The 16,006-nt window shown below is 29.6% G+C and overlaps 1 protein-coding gene across 4 annotated transcripts in view; it reads right to left on the bottom strand.

The window, feature by feature from the left end:
* Positions 1–378: 378 nt before the first annotated feature.
* Positions 379–16,006, bottom strand: part of LOC111684549 (serine-rich adhesin for platelets) — a 163,898-nt gene continuing 148,270 nt past the window's right edge. For all 4 annotated transcript variants that reach the window (XM_046945648.1, XM_046945649.1, XM_046945650.1 and 1 more), the window contains 2 exons: positions 6,087–6,211; positions 379–3,183 (listed from right to left, as the gene is read on the bottom strand). In XM_046945648.1, coding sequence (XP_046801604.1) covers positions 3,059–3,183; positions 6,087–6,211 — 250 coding nt within the window. In that variant the 3' untranslated portion in view covers positions 379–3,058. The remainder of the gene's footprint in view (positions 3,184–6,086; positions 6,212–16,006) is intronic.

The raw sequence follows: 16,006 nt of genomic DNA, 5'->3' as shown, positions 1-16,006 counted from the left end.
CTTTAAAATATTGTTGTGAATAAGACAATAAGTTCTTATTTTAACATGGTGTTGTCATTGGAGGCATATACTTACCTCAAACGCTTACTAGTAATTTTAAAAAGTAGTAGTGGTTTTAAATCTCATGAAAAAACTATACAGCTTTGCCGGCATGAATACTACATTGTCAGACCTTATTAGGCTACTTCTATGTCATTATGTTGTTAGATAAGTAAGTAGTTACCAATATTATCATGAGCATGAGTTATTCAGTTAGTATGTCATTAAAACTATCACAACTGTTCATTATAATAAATTCAAAATATGCACCTCTTACGATATAATACAATTTAAAAACTTTTTCCATATACCCTTCAAAATGAAAGTCACAAATAAATATTTGATTTAGAACGAAATACGTTTGTTTTGTTTTATATTTTTGTTCATTTATTTATTTTTACTCATTCCATAATATATTTTATTCAATATTCATAAATTTATATGTAGTGTATATGTGTAACTGTGTCTGAAAGTATGTATGACTGTGTATTCTTGTAGTTTCATGTATGTAAGTGAGTGTGTAAATTTTGACTTTTTTATTCTAATAAATAAAAAAATTATGTTTTCTCTTTTTTTCATTTTCATTTCTCTGGAAAATATGACATTGAAATCTTATTAAATTTAGAATCAAATTTAAATTAAATTACTTTTATATGCATGTTTCTAACAGTAACAGAGTGTAAGTTAGTATGAATGAAAATGTATTTGAGTGTACAAATATGATTTGAATTTCTGTGTTTTTTTTTATTTATTTAATACTTATTTTGAAAAAGGATTTTTTTATACCTTTATAGTTTGACAGTAAAGAGAAAACTATAGTAAAGAAAATAAAAGTAGAAAAATATTTACAATTTACGTTTTCAACATAGATACATACATAGTTATACTTTTACTTATACATATATAAAAAAAATTAAATAAAACTTACAACAATATTTGTCATTAGTAAGGAAAGTAACAAAAAAATTGTGTGAGAGAGGAAATAATAATATACATGTTGTACATATATACTACTATAAATATATACGAGTAAGTGTGTATATATATGAAAGTGAAAACTTTTTTTATATATATTAACTAAACTTTTTTGTTATTTGTTGTCAAAGCCAACAATTCACCAGCCACCCAACCGACCAACAAATACTGGGCAATATTTATTGCAGAGAGAATAAGAATATAGTGAAAGAAGAAGTACAGAAGAGTCGGTCAACAGCGGCTACATCGAATCTTATATAACCATAATCAAAGCATGTGCTACCACGGTTTATTTTAAAACAATTATCAAATTTGTAAAAAAATATATTTTTTTCTATTAAAAAAATAATTAAAACAATCAACATTAAAAATAAAAATAAAAATTTATAAACAGTTGCCACCATTCTAGGCCAATGTTGTAGAATTGTGTTTAAAATGCTATTTAGTATAACTGAATAATTAGTAAACATTGTGAAGAAGGGTCCCTCGGTAGGCTAGTTGACAGAGTGCTATCCTATCATTCTGGGGGTTATGGGTTTGATTCCAACCAGAAACTCATTTACACTCTAAAGGGCGTATGATCGTCGTTACCCTGATCGGTATATTTAGTAAGAATGTAATTTGCAACTGTATTGCAATGGCTAAATAAACCAACCCATTGCAAATTGAAGTAATTTTTACATAGAAGTTTTCTCGCTTCTGTTCGAGGGCTGATAGAAAGTTTTATTAAACGGACTTCTTTAGACGAAAGTTTGTAAGAAGACCTGTAGCATAATGTATATAAGATGGTCTCCCTTTAAAGTCAAGTGTAAACATGGGTCTTAGAAGACCTGAAAATCATAGTCTTAGCTTTTTTAACTCTGAAAATAAATATTTCTTAAATTTATATAGAAAAACAAGTTTATATAAAAAAACATAAATTAGTCGGCTGTTGAGAGTTACAAACATACACTAAAATGCATAATACCCTTCCACTGTAGTACTTTTGGCCATAAACAACTTTTCAACTTTTACGCAACTGCACACACATTTGAGGTCAGTAAGGGAGCGGTGGAAGATAAGGAAATCGAATTTCCGGAAAAAAAAAACTTGTAAACTATAACTAACTTTAAGCGACTTGCTACAACATAGCTCACTAAAATAGTGGATGTTTTAAACAAAATCGAAAAATAATTTTAAAGACAAATTTTTACAACTTAAACTACTCCCAAAAAAACTTTTTAATGCTATTATTTTAAACATAACTACCTGCATCTGCTTATATATAAGTTGAACAGGAAGGTGAAAACATTTCATATTTATGTACAAAATGACATTTTATTTCTGCATGTTGGAAAAAATAACAATTTTGTTTCTGTGTGTGTGTTTTTTTTTGGTGGGGGAAAATAATATTATTATGGCTTTTGACAACTGGTGTTCTTAGTTTTACTCCAGTTCTGTTGTGATTTTTTACTTAGTAATTTTTTGTAATTATGGAATTTATTTAAACAACAACACTCGGAACAAAAGGACACTTTAGAGTAAAGAAACGACAAAAATATAAACAAATTGCTAGTAAGAAGAAAAAGTTATTTTGCGTCTTGCGCTGTCAGAGCAATGAGCGTAAATATAACAATTTCTTTTGCTACTGGAAAAAGGGAAGTCTTTAAGTATTTAATTAAAACAAAAATTATACACTTTCTATTTCTGTAAAGCCCAGATTCTTTGCAAGTTATGTTGCTGCTGTTTTTTTGCTGTTGAGTTGCTAGTGGGTGTTAATTGGCTGTTGACAGTTGTTAATTAAGAGAAAAGGGGATTTTTTTACTTTTCCTTTAGCCTATTACATATTTTATTATTTTACTTCTTTTATATTAAATTTTTAATAATTATTTTTAAGTTTTTCTTTATTTTTGGCTTTGTATATGTTTTTGTTGTTTCTTTGTTGCATGTTGTTGACTTTTACAGCTGTTGTTTTAATTAACTTAATAACTGCAATTGTCAACTGTTTCTGCCACCAAACGAAGGCTGCCAGCCTGCCTGCCTGCCATATGTATAACGGTATTATTTAGTTCATAATAAAGTAGGCAGCTGTAACGTAAATCCAATATAATTGTATCAATTCTCTTATGCTTATGTTGCACACAACTACAGCTGCTGCAGAATTATGTTGCACAGCTGCTGGTAATTCACCTGTAATAAAAAGAAGTAAACGAATATAAAATATGGTTAAAAGATTTTACAAAAGGTAGTTAACAGTTAATTAAACTCATAGTCATGAAAGTGTAAAAACTTTTAAGAATTTTTACTTATATGCACTTGCATGTATGTTGAACAAATTTTGTCACATGTCGTGATTAAAGAATTTTACATGTTTAAGATTTTTGTAAGTGCATTAATTCATTGCTTTGAACAAGTTTATAAAGCGAAATAAGTTTGAGCCTCAAACTTTAAGGGTGTCTTAATGTTATTTTAAAATTAGTTATGCTTGAACATTATGCAGAAAATTGTTAGGATTCATTACGTTGTTCCGTAGATATGTACATGAATTTAGTAAACTATCATGTAAATCAATGGTAAGTTATAATTTGCTGAAATGTACTAAGTATGTAAGCTTATTTTACAATATCCTTGTTAAAGTTCTAAGGAGAAAGAAAGAAAACGTTCTGTATAATATTTATTATTGCGTCTCATCCAGGGAAGGACTGGTGAAAGGATGCTCTCCGAGCAGCTCATATGTATACTTCCAAGATACATGGATCTAACATCGACGAATGCCTGACAGTGCCTCCAGAGTTTCAATGTCCTCTCCACATGCTAAATCTGCACGTCCAATTTTGTATAGATGTACACGTAATCCTGTGTGTCTACTCAGAACACGTACCATCATAATATCCTCAGACTTGTTCATTTTGAGGAGATTTCTCGCCTTACTCTCATCAGGGTCACCCCATAGAATCTTTGTGGTTCTACCCACCGTTTCATTATTCCAATAGGCCTTATGGGATTCCCCCATCCATATTTTTAATTCAGCTTTTGTTGCGTCGAATGGTTTTGTGTTTGTCAGGTTAACTAGATCGAGCTCCCTTCCCTTTAAAGCTATTACATTCACCCTTTCGTTGCCGACTACTCCCGAGTGGCCTGGTACCCATATTATGTAAACCTTACCTCTAGGAGAGTATTCAGTTAAAGCTTTCTTAGAATCCAATACGGTCTTAGATTTAATTCTATCACCTGATATCGCCCTAATTGCCTTCTGGCTGTCGGTAAATATATTAAGCCCTGTGGACGCCATATTCATACTAACCCAATTTACACATTCCGTTATTGCTCATACTTCTGCCTGAAAGCTTGTGTTATGATTAGGTATATTTCTGTTTCTGGGTCTTCAATGTAGAACCCCAGGCCTACTTTTTCCCCTAATTTAGAGCCATCCGTGTAGCAACGGATTCCTACTGGTATTTGCTCCAATGTATTGCTTGACCAAGACATTCTATCTGGGATTAGCGTTTCAAAGTCTCCGACATAGTTATATCGTACATATCGCAGCTTATCCATCTGTTCCTTAGCATGTAGTTAATCCAGTTACGGAGCACCCGGCCAACATAAAACTGGTCTAGGGATAACTTCTAACGAGGAGTACTAATATCGAGAAACATTTTTTATAAAATTTGGTGTCAGGAATGCTTTCTGAATTAGCAATGATTGTTTTCCAATTCATGTCGATATATCAGCCATAAAATGAACAGCAAACATGTTATGCACTGAGATGTCTTAATCTTTACCGGCAGACAAGCAGCAATCAGCACCTCTAATAGGTGTATACCCTACACGATATGTCTATCGTTGACAAAGTTTGCAAAAATGGGTTTACATATGTCTATTCGGACACAGACTATTTCTGTAGTACTTCGATAGGAGAATGTAAAACACTCCCAGACAGAATGTGCTACGAACACTCTCAGACAAGATAGAGATATGACCCAACTTTATTTCAACGAGAAGGAATGACCAAAGCTTGCTACGGAGTGCACGGACTATCTCCTAAAAACAAACCGATCCCAAGTCAGCGGAATGATAGCTGTTACAACATGGCGCAGTAAGTTTGGTAACCTTGCATTGAGACATGGAGTATCTTGCAATCAGTACTACGACTTCTATAACTGGAACATCAAAAGATTGAGTCGCGTTTAGAAAAACTGCTGCTTATGGCGTGAGTGCGTCAGTTTAATCCAATTAGACAGGATTCTTTTCAAATGAACGTATGACTTGAAGTCTATTAAATATTAAAAGTGAGACCATACTCACAGTTGTTTTGTGGTAACCATCGCGATGCATTGTGCCAGTTAAACTTGTATGAAAATAAATAATAAAGGGCGGTTTAAAACGCTCTCTTTAAGTAAAGTGTTGTAGATGTCTGATATAAAATTTAATTTGTATAACGATCCTTAAGAGCTGCGAGCAATATCCAATATAGAAGATGGAAACACATTGTTACGGATGCAATATGGTACGAAACAGACAGGCATTCATCAAAATTACATTCAAATAAATTGTTTCAAAAATATATTAAGTATTCTAGATTTGACTCAAAAATATTAGAAATCTCTATAAGTAAAAGAGTAATGTTTGTTCGTAATCGAACAAACAAGGTTAGATATGAAGAAACTTTCAAGAAATATATGTTTCATGTGAATAGAGCAGGCATTTGCAAAGAAGATAGAAGATCGTTTCTTTCTTTCCCTGCATGTACAACTGCCACAGTATTCATTGAAGGGGAGCCCAAGTCGAATTACATGTCTGCCTAGCACCCAGTGTATTACTGGTATCAACCTAGATATATTCCGAGCTATTGGAAACTGAAAAATATTTTACTAAAATCTTTATTTTGATGCGATTTTCAGCATGTCAGCTTATTAAAGTGCTTAACATAATTGATGCACTTGAATGCAAAAAAATAAAAAATAACAATAAATTTTCCGAAGTGCACTTAATAATAACAATGTCGAATTTGTGCAAAAATATATTCTCTATCAATATTGAAAAGTTAACAATATATAAAATAGAAAAAAATAACACATTCAACTACAACTTACCTGTCAACACTTGCACCTGTACAATGGCCGTAAACAGTCGCCCAATCGAACATGAATAATTACCACTGTCAGTTAATTTTGCATCGGTGATTGTAACTCGACTCGTAAGCCATTTATCGTTCGAACTGAAAAATAATAAATAGAAAAACAGCTTAAACACACATGTACGTATATAAATTAATTTTTCCCACAAAAAATTTCTCAAATAGAAAGTTGCAGCAGTTGTTAAATATGTATATAGATATAACCCTGCAGTTTTTATATGTGTATTGACAATTTGCTAAAATATTTAATAACTTTGGCAGACTCTACGAACTGCAGAGTTATTCAATTCAAATTCAATACACTCATACTAATGCATATATTATATTTAAGTTTTGCATAGTAGTTTTATTTATATGTATACCATATTGTATAAATGTTGGTTAGTGTGATCCTTAGAGCTGTATGTCATTGTGTCAAAAACAATTAGATAAAAGCAAAGTTATATTTTACAAATGTAATGCCACTGTTGTAGAATCTACAGTGGCAGTCAAGTGTAAAAACACCAAATATTGGTTTTTCTATTTGATATTTCGAAAAGGAACTACACTAAAAATAATACATGTGTAAAATTTTAAAGAATTTTGATAAAATACAATTTTGTTGTGTACATGAAATTTTCGTAAATAGTACGAAAAAATGGATAATATTGCAAAGTTTAGCTTGAATTAATTTTCGACTAGCTAAAAGTTTGTATATCTTAACTATTCGGACATGTTTTGATCATTATTGTTTCTATTACATATTAACATTTTGGTTTAAATGTGGTTTGTTACAAACTACAATAATAATTTATTGATATTTTCGTTTAGATGTTTGCGGTTGAAATGTAAATATACGACCTTCTTAGCATTACAACTACATACTATGGTTTATAGTGTGAAAGACTAATTTGTATTTGTGTACGAAAACAACTCAAAAGGAAATTAATTAGTTTGTTAGCTTTAGAAGGACTTCTACTAGAATATATGTATGTTAAAGCTGAAGTTTGATTTTGAAATATTTAAAATGAAATTAACTACAAATTTCATTTCAAATGAGTAACATTTGTACATATTTTAATTGACTTTTGGAAAGCATTGATCTCATAAAACTTGCATTTTTTTAATACATCAAAGTCAAATGGTTTTTGATTTTTGGCCCATATATAGGACTACATTTTAGTAAAAATTTCCGTGGAGTATAAGTGACCTGAGCCACAGTTAAAAGAAAAAATACATTATACACATCTTATTAAGGAATTTTCTAATTTTATCACATAAACTAATATTTTGTAGTTGTAATTCTCTTTAATTCCTATAGGTATTTACTTTCAACAAGAAATAATTTTTTAAAACTATTATAACTGAATAAAATTTGTCAAACATATTAAACTAAAATTTATTTTAATACTCTCTTTAATTAAATACAGAATTTCTATTAAGAAAGAAAACATAGTCGGGCAGGTGCAGAGTTGTAAATATGTAAATTCTTAAATATTTAATAGGTAAGAAAGCATGAGCATTAGGATGGCCCCAAAGTGAAAGTAGTCAATATCCAAAAGGAAATGATAAATGGATTTCAAAGGATATGGAATTATTGTTTATCCTAAAAAATGCGTTTTGCGTAACGAATATTTATGTGCTTTTAGAAGGTTATTAATATATTAGTAATATTTCGATAAAGATTTTGGGTATTCAAATTTGTACATAAAATTATTTAATGCATATTATTAATTTTATTACACATTTTAAATCAAAGTTATATTAAATTAGTATTTTGACTAACCTTGGCGTTTCTCAGAAGCCTTACGTGATATCCTTAGCTTGAAATATAAAAAAATAGAAAATCCTTAAAAGAAAAACCTTTTAACACTTAACAAAAGTTATCTTTATTACTTGAAGAAAAATATCAGTTTACTTGATTTTCGAAAGTGTGCATTAAATGGGAGCTATGACCAATTATGGGCCTACCCACAACAGATTTCTAAAATATAACCTATTTATGGATGAGAACAACTCATAAGTTTACTTGGAGAAACACAATGACATTATAGTGTAATAAATAAGCGAGTCTGATATTAGTTTAATGGTGCGTATTCTTTGTGGGCATTCTGTATTTCCGCACAGCCATACAACATTGGACGAGCTGATTTAGGCTTTGAAATAAATTAGATCTAGATACCTTAAAAGTCATATTATTCTGAATATAACTTTCCTAAGAAACATTGCAGATATTTTCTATTGAGGCAGACATATTGACCATAGAATTTCTTTTATACCAAACGTATTTTTGATTCCCCTGAAAATTTTGCATAAATACTGTCTTCTTCTAGAAATATTTGGAAAAAGCCTAGAAATAAGTTTTTATATCTGTATTAGATTATATGGAAATCACTACCCACTATTTGAATGTGATGTGTTGTCATTATCAGTGTTGAATGATATCAATAACAATTTCTTTTGATGTAATTGTATTAATTACATAATATCTAGATTACTAGTAAACATGAATTACAAGTATTTGGTTATTGCTCTATTATTTATTTTGTGTAAATGTAATTGTCCATATAATGAATTACTTAATTCATTATATTTAGTGGGGGGGCGGTTATATTGGGGTTGTACTGATGTTTGTAACGCACAATAATAATACGATTGGTATCGGCTCAAAATAATTTTCTGTGTTGATTTAGCTATGCCCGTCCGTCTATGTAAACTTTATAATCAAACTACAGGTCGAAATTTTGGAGATAATTTAAGAAAATTTGGTTCGTGATCTTCTATTATCCCAGGATCAAAGGGACAAGTTAAAAAAGGTTAAGATCGGTCTATTATATTACCTAGCCCCCATACAACTGAACTCCCGAATACGACTTGTAAACCTTGTAATCAAACTACAGGTCGCAATTTTGACGATAATTTAAATTTGGCACATGATCTTCTGTAGTACCGTAGACGAAGCCTTTTGAAAATGGTTAACATCGGTCCATTATTTTACCTAGTCCCCATACAACTGAACCCGCCGAATATGGTTTTTAAGTTCGTAATATACTCGTATCTCGACAAAAGGCTGCAAAACCAAGTTTAATACTTGATGGCCTTGATGACCCTCATGAACTTTAAGGGCCTAGCCCCTATAGAAAGCCGCCCTTCAAAATTTGACTTAAATGTCCACAATTTTTTTTTTAACAATAAATAGCTTAAGTATATATGAGGCAATGTTGAATTGAACTTAAATGGCTTGTTATGAAAACTAAATCACATTTTTTTTGTGATCGGCCTCGCCCGACTATAGTTTCTTACTTGTTTTTTCTTTTAAAGATTTGCTAGTCATTTGCTGAAAGTTTGGCTATATCCATTAAATAATAAATAAGCTTTTTTTAAATTTCAATGATTTAACTCATTTATATACCAATTCTTGTTATCAAAAGCATGAAGGTGCTGACACATTGGTTGCCATTATATTATGTATGTACATGTTTCTTATTTCTTTGTTTAGGAATTAGTTTTTCTTGACTTGTAGGAATCGTATATAATTTAAACTAATATAGGAATAAATGTTAGTAAACATTACATATTTGTTATGCATGCATACAGATGTCTTAATCAGAAAGTGTTTGCGGTAGGTTTTGTGGTTTTTACTTATGTATTAAATCTAAGCATCTACAGGGAAATCTTTGTAACAAATCAAAATTAATAACAAGTTTGTATATTAATTTTTTTTTGTTAAATGTAATAAATTACTTAAGATATTGCTAGCAATTTCTTAACACAACAAACTACACACATAGTTTGTAGCTTAAAGATATTCATATAAGAAGAAAGCTCTTAAGACTTGTCGGAATGTTTGTAATGCAAGACTTATTTATGTATGTAGCTATTTCGTTTCAGCTTTTACAATTTAACAAACAATTCAATTTCAATTTACCAATAAGTGATAAATGATTATAATTACATACACATACATACATACTTGCTTTTATACATATAAACATATCGTTTACTTGAATGGTGGAGAGTCATAATATTGTTTAATCAATTTATTCAGGCGAATTATTAATATGAATAAAGCATCAACATATCATTAAATAGCCCAGATAAAGCTTACATTAAAAACGGGGTTAAAATGTCAAAATTGGCTTACATTAAGACATTTTACCACACTGGATGCAAGTAGAGAATATAAAAGGTAAGTCTTAGGTAAGCCATTACTAGGTTTCATATAAGTGATGGAAACGTTATATAGTAGACGTTGAGTAATAAGTTTGTAAGTGACTACAAGTCATTAAAATATTTCTGCTGGAAAAGTACAACAAATGGATGAGAATTAATAAAAAATGTGAATATATTAAGAAGTGACCATCTTGCCTAACGTAAACGATATAGTCCACCACTAAATACCTAAGTATTGCAAATATATACATTGTACATATCAAATAAGTATTTTGCTATATATTTTAAGTTTCATTTGTAACGGACATTTTATGGGAAGACAAAATATTTACCAAACACAACGTTTTGATTAATGGCTTAGACATCGTCCCATGTCTATAAATATTTAAATTACATGTAGAATGTTTATGCAGAAATACATAAAAAACATGTTTATATATCTTGTTTTGGTTTATAACACAGAAAATTCTATTTATTTACTTGTAGTCATTGCCATCGTTCACATCATCATCATTAATATTAAATAGACCGACAACTTTTATTTTATTGCTGAAACACCGAAATAGAGTTGTATTTGTATATTTTGTAACGTGTAATCAATTGGTCAGTGACCTGATAACATGGCAATAAAGTATTTATATTAACTTTCATAAAATATTACATGAGATGTGGTAATAGAATGTAGCCAAAGCTTGTCGAATTCAATTTAATGAAAATGTGAAAAAAGTATATTTATTATAATGAATTATAGCACCTAGTAAATGCATTGAACAATTTGCAGGTGAATAAAAGCCCATAATTTAAGCAGAGAAAAATGCTCTAATTATTTTGTAACGTTTTGTTTATTTATTAGATTTTCCTCTATAAATTAGAATAAGTAATAATAATAGCTGTAGCAAATTTTATATAAATAACTAACAAAAATACTTTTAACATTTAATTGTGTTTCCAATAAATAATCCTTTTAATTTTGGTTTGTACAGACATGAAACTCTGGGTTTTGTCACTATTACATTAGTAGAGCAGTTATTTCTTGCTTGTTTTGTATAAGAGAGGAAATTTATTTCACACAATGTCTAAGACTTGCTAGTCGTTAAGGTTATCAGATTATAGTTAATTCCTTTTCCAATAAAAATCAGTCAATTTGATATTTCATGTACTATGTATTAAAAACAAGCAGGAAAGTATAGTCGGGCATGTTTGAATATACCATGAGGATATGTTAAAAGTTAATTATTTATGATAATTAAACTTTTATGTTGAACACAGAAAAAATTATCGGTTATTTATTTTCAACTAACAATTATTCCTATAACGTTATGTTTAATCGATTAAAGATTTTATTATTTTTTCACAAACAAGTTAGAGTGCTATATACGGCTGTGCCGAATCTTAAATACCCACCACCAGCTACTTCTATTTTATTACTTTTCTAATTGATCAAATATTTGTAGAAATAAGTTCTCTCATGTCTTTAATAGAAAAAATTCCAAAAGTTAAAACTATTACAATTCCAAGATTTATTGATCATTATAAATTTAGTAATTTGCATGTATGTACGTGTGTGAAAGAATTAGAGATTTTCAGAATACAAATACATATATAATTTTTTTCTACAAAAAATTTTGTTCAACACAAGATGATAAGTATACAAAACTAATATTTTTGCCAAATTATGTATCAATAGCATAATTTGGTAATAAATAATGTGCGTTTAAGAGATTTTCGTAAAAGGACTTTGTATGGGAGCTATGTCCAATTATGTACATAAAGACAAAATTTCAGAATTATGTATCTATATCATTACTTTTTAATAAATATTGCGAATGTAAGTGATTTTCCAGACCTAGTATGAGAGCTATGACCAAATATGGACCGGTCGTAAAACAATTTTATAGTGAATTTATGTATATAAGACCAATATTTTTGGGAAATATATCCATAAATATTTGGTTATGAGTTATGCGCGTTTTTTCTGATTTTCGGAAGGGAACCTTTATGTGTGTTTTTCTAAAAGAGACCTTATATGGGAGCTATGATTAATTATGGAACGATCGAAAAAACATTTCTTAATTTAGTAATGAGTTATGTCCGTTTTAGTTATTTTCGGGAGGAGACCTTGTATGGGAGCTATGACCAGTTAAAGACCGATGGAAAAAAATTTCTTAGTAATATTTTTGTGTATATGATCAATACTTGTACCAAATGGGAGCTATGACCAAAAAACGTTCATTGTAATATTTCTGTATATAAGAGTAATACTTGTACCAAATTTTATATGGATATCTTAATTAAGTAATGAGTTATACGTGTTTAAGAGTTTTCGGAAGGGAAACTTGTATAGGAGCTATGGCCAATTATGGACCAATCCAAAAAAACATTCGTGGTAATATTTTTTTACATGAGAACAATGCTTGCACTAAATTTTATATGGATATCTTAATTTAGTAATGAGTTCTGTGCGTTTAAGTGATTTTCGGGAGGGGACCTTGTATGGGAGCTATGACGAATTATGGACCCATCCAAAAAATTGTTCCTCTGTATAAATTCTATTGTCATAGAATTTTAACTTCTAATATTTTGTGAAGATATCGACATTACGACGGAAGTTATTAAGAAAAAAACCAAATTTCCAGGAATATGTACTTTTGTATGGGAGGTATATGAAATTGTGGACCGATTCTGGCGATTTTATGCAAAGATTAAGCCATTGTATGGAAACGAATGTATGCCGATTTTTATGGAATTATCTTGCATAGTTTTCGAGAAAATTACATCAGAATATGTAACAAATGCTTATTTTTTCGAGGTTGTTTCAAATTTTGATTCATAACTTTTCCCGATGTGAACCGATTTTGCCCATCTTCAATACCAACTTAGGAAAACGAAGAACATTTTGGGTGAATTTGGTTAAATTCCATTTCTTCGTTTTATCGTGAGCGTTTTACACAGACCGACGGACAGACGGACATAGCTAAATCGACTCAGAATTTGATATATACTTTGTTGGGTCTCAGATGAATATTTCTTGGTGTTACACACGGAATGACAAAGTTATATAGTGGGTATATATAACTTTGTCATTCTGTGTGTAACACCAAGAAATCACCACTGATGGTGGTGGAGGGTATAATAAAGAAAATGAAAACATGTTAATTGAAAATAAACTACCGAAAATTTTTTCTGTGTTCCTTAGAACCAGTTCCGAATGTAACAAATCTAGAACGAGTTCAGAATAAAGTCATGGGTTGTAGAACTAATAAAATGTTCCTGGGATGAAATAAAAAGTTTGAAAATCATAAATATCTAGAAAAATTATTCACTAATTTAAATTTAATAGACTTTGGTCATATTATAAATTCGCTTTTACTTAGTCTAGCGTATGTTTTATATAAAAAATTCGCCATAGCTGACTATAACTTATCATGTATAAGTAAGTAATTAGCACTATTAAAATTGAAAGCATTCTGCTGCTTTGTAACAATTTTTGCTGATTGCCATTCTTTTCAATTATATGCATAAGTATTTATGTTACATTAAGAGTTCTTTTATTATTATAGTTCACTTTTGTATACATACTCCGCAATTTTGTACAGATTAATTAAAAATTCATTGTATTGGGAATTTAAATCAAATAACTTAAAAAGTCCCCAATGTTATTCAATGCCATAAGATAATTAACGTTTTACTTTAATAAAGATGAACTTAATAATGATTATATTATTATATAATGTTGTTAACGATTGTACGAGTTTATTGTTGCGTCTATGAAACTATAAGTGTACTTATTTGGTTGTATCATTTACCCGATAATTTCATTATTTGCAATTTCTTTATTTTCCAGTCAGTAGACACAAAAAATAATGTATAAATGGAAAAAAAGAAACATAAAAGTGGTTATATTTTACATACGATATGGACAGTGGTATGAAGAGTATTAAATTCGAAAATTTCAATTGACAATTTGTTATATACGTCTAGATCTTTTAAAAATTTCCGAAATTTCTAATAATTTTCATTTCATTATTTATGTAAAAAATATATATTCCAAATCCACTGTGCTTTTTTACTGATATCAAAACATATGATAAAAACTAAAACGTAGAAAATGTTAAATAATCTATATAGTATAATTTTTTAACAATTTCTGCATTCTGTTTTCTGCTTTCGTTTTTTATTTTTTTAATATTTTTATGGTTTTTATATCAGTCGATATGCATGTAATATAACAATTTTAATACTTGTGGTCTGGAAACACTTTAAAATGATAATAAAGTTCTAGTATCAATGAAATTGATATGCTTTATGCTCTATTTAAATTTTTTTTCTTTTTCGAAATTTGTATGCATTGATTTTCTAGCAAAGAATAAAGAATATTAACAACTTTCCATTATATGATTTACATAAAAGTTCAATTTAGATTAATTAGAACAAACAAATGTGTTATTAATAATTTTTGTGAAGACTTTTAAATTGTTTGCGGGTTAGTTGTACAATTTTTTTAAACAAGTGTTAAATGACTTTAACACTTATTACTATCCTTAAAATTCTAGTATAGCGTTGAAAATCTCTCTCTGAGGATCAGACAATAATTAGAACTAGTGCCCATACAAGGTCCCCTGCAGAAAATTACTAAAACTCTCACTATTGGCTAAGAAATACGAATAAATCAATAAAATTTGACATAATTAAGTTCCTCGCGAGCAAAAATTTCTCTGCCAACTTTTATGTAGATCGGTCCCCTTCAGGCTTAAACGCTCATTACTGGCTTAAAAGTAAATAAGTTTTTTACGAGCCAAAACCTCTCTTCCAATTTTTTAGGATCGGCCCACAAACGACCCTACTCCTTACATTATATACCCTTCTGAAAATGACTATAACGCTCATTTGTGGCTTTAAAAAATACATGGTCCCTTGAGAAAATTATTTTGCTCTCATCACTTATTAAAAAGGAAATTTCTCTTTTCCCATGGATCCGCGCCTGACCCTACCTCATATGCACCCACATATCAAATATTGCAGTTTTTACGTTTGTGCTGATTATTATAACATATATAAATATTGGTTCTATATCTAACTTAAAGTAAACCAATCTACTCAAAATTACTTGATGAGTCGATTAAGTTATGTCCATTCGTCTGAGTGTTCGCGTAATCCTTGCACGCACTCTACGTAATTTAATAAGTTTGGCACATACACTTCAAGGCAGATATCAAAGGACGAATGCTATAGAAAATGTTTAAAATCGGTCTATTATTTCTCTTAGCCCCCATAAAACAGTATCTTCAGTCAGAAAACTTCTTTTTACAGAAGTGTAAACGACACTGTGCATTTTTGCTAAGATTGGGTTTCGTTTAAACCCCATACAAACTCTCCTTCAGCAAATTTAAAATTATATATAAAGAACTTTGATAAAGACGCAAATTCCTCTACAAAAATTTACAAGGATATTACACATATTTAAACTTACTCCCAAATAAGCCGTCTTGTAGAATATAAAATTTTGTATAGGATGCATATGAAATTGAGGTCCGATTGCGCTAACTTTTTAGAGACAGAGAAGTGTGATAATTTACAAGAAAAAACTAAAAAGCTTAATTTTTTCCGAGTTTATTTTTATACCCACCATCAAAAAAGATGGGGGGTATATTGTTTTTGTCATTCCGTTTGTAACACATTGAAATATTCGTCTAAGACCCATAAAAGTATATATATTAAATAATT

The sequence above is a fragment of the Lucilia cuprina genome, chromosome 3, assembly GCF_022045245.1.
Source record: "Lucilia cuprina isolate Lc7/37 chromosome 3, ASM2204524v1, whole genome shotgun sequence".
NCBI classification, from domain to species: domain Eukaryota; kingdom Metazoa; phylum Arthropoda; class Insecta; order Diptera; family Calliphoridae; genus Lucilia; species Lucilia cuprina.
This window is presented reverse-complemented; position numbering and strand designations above follow the sequence as displayed.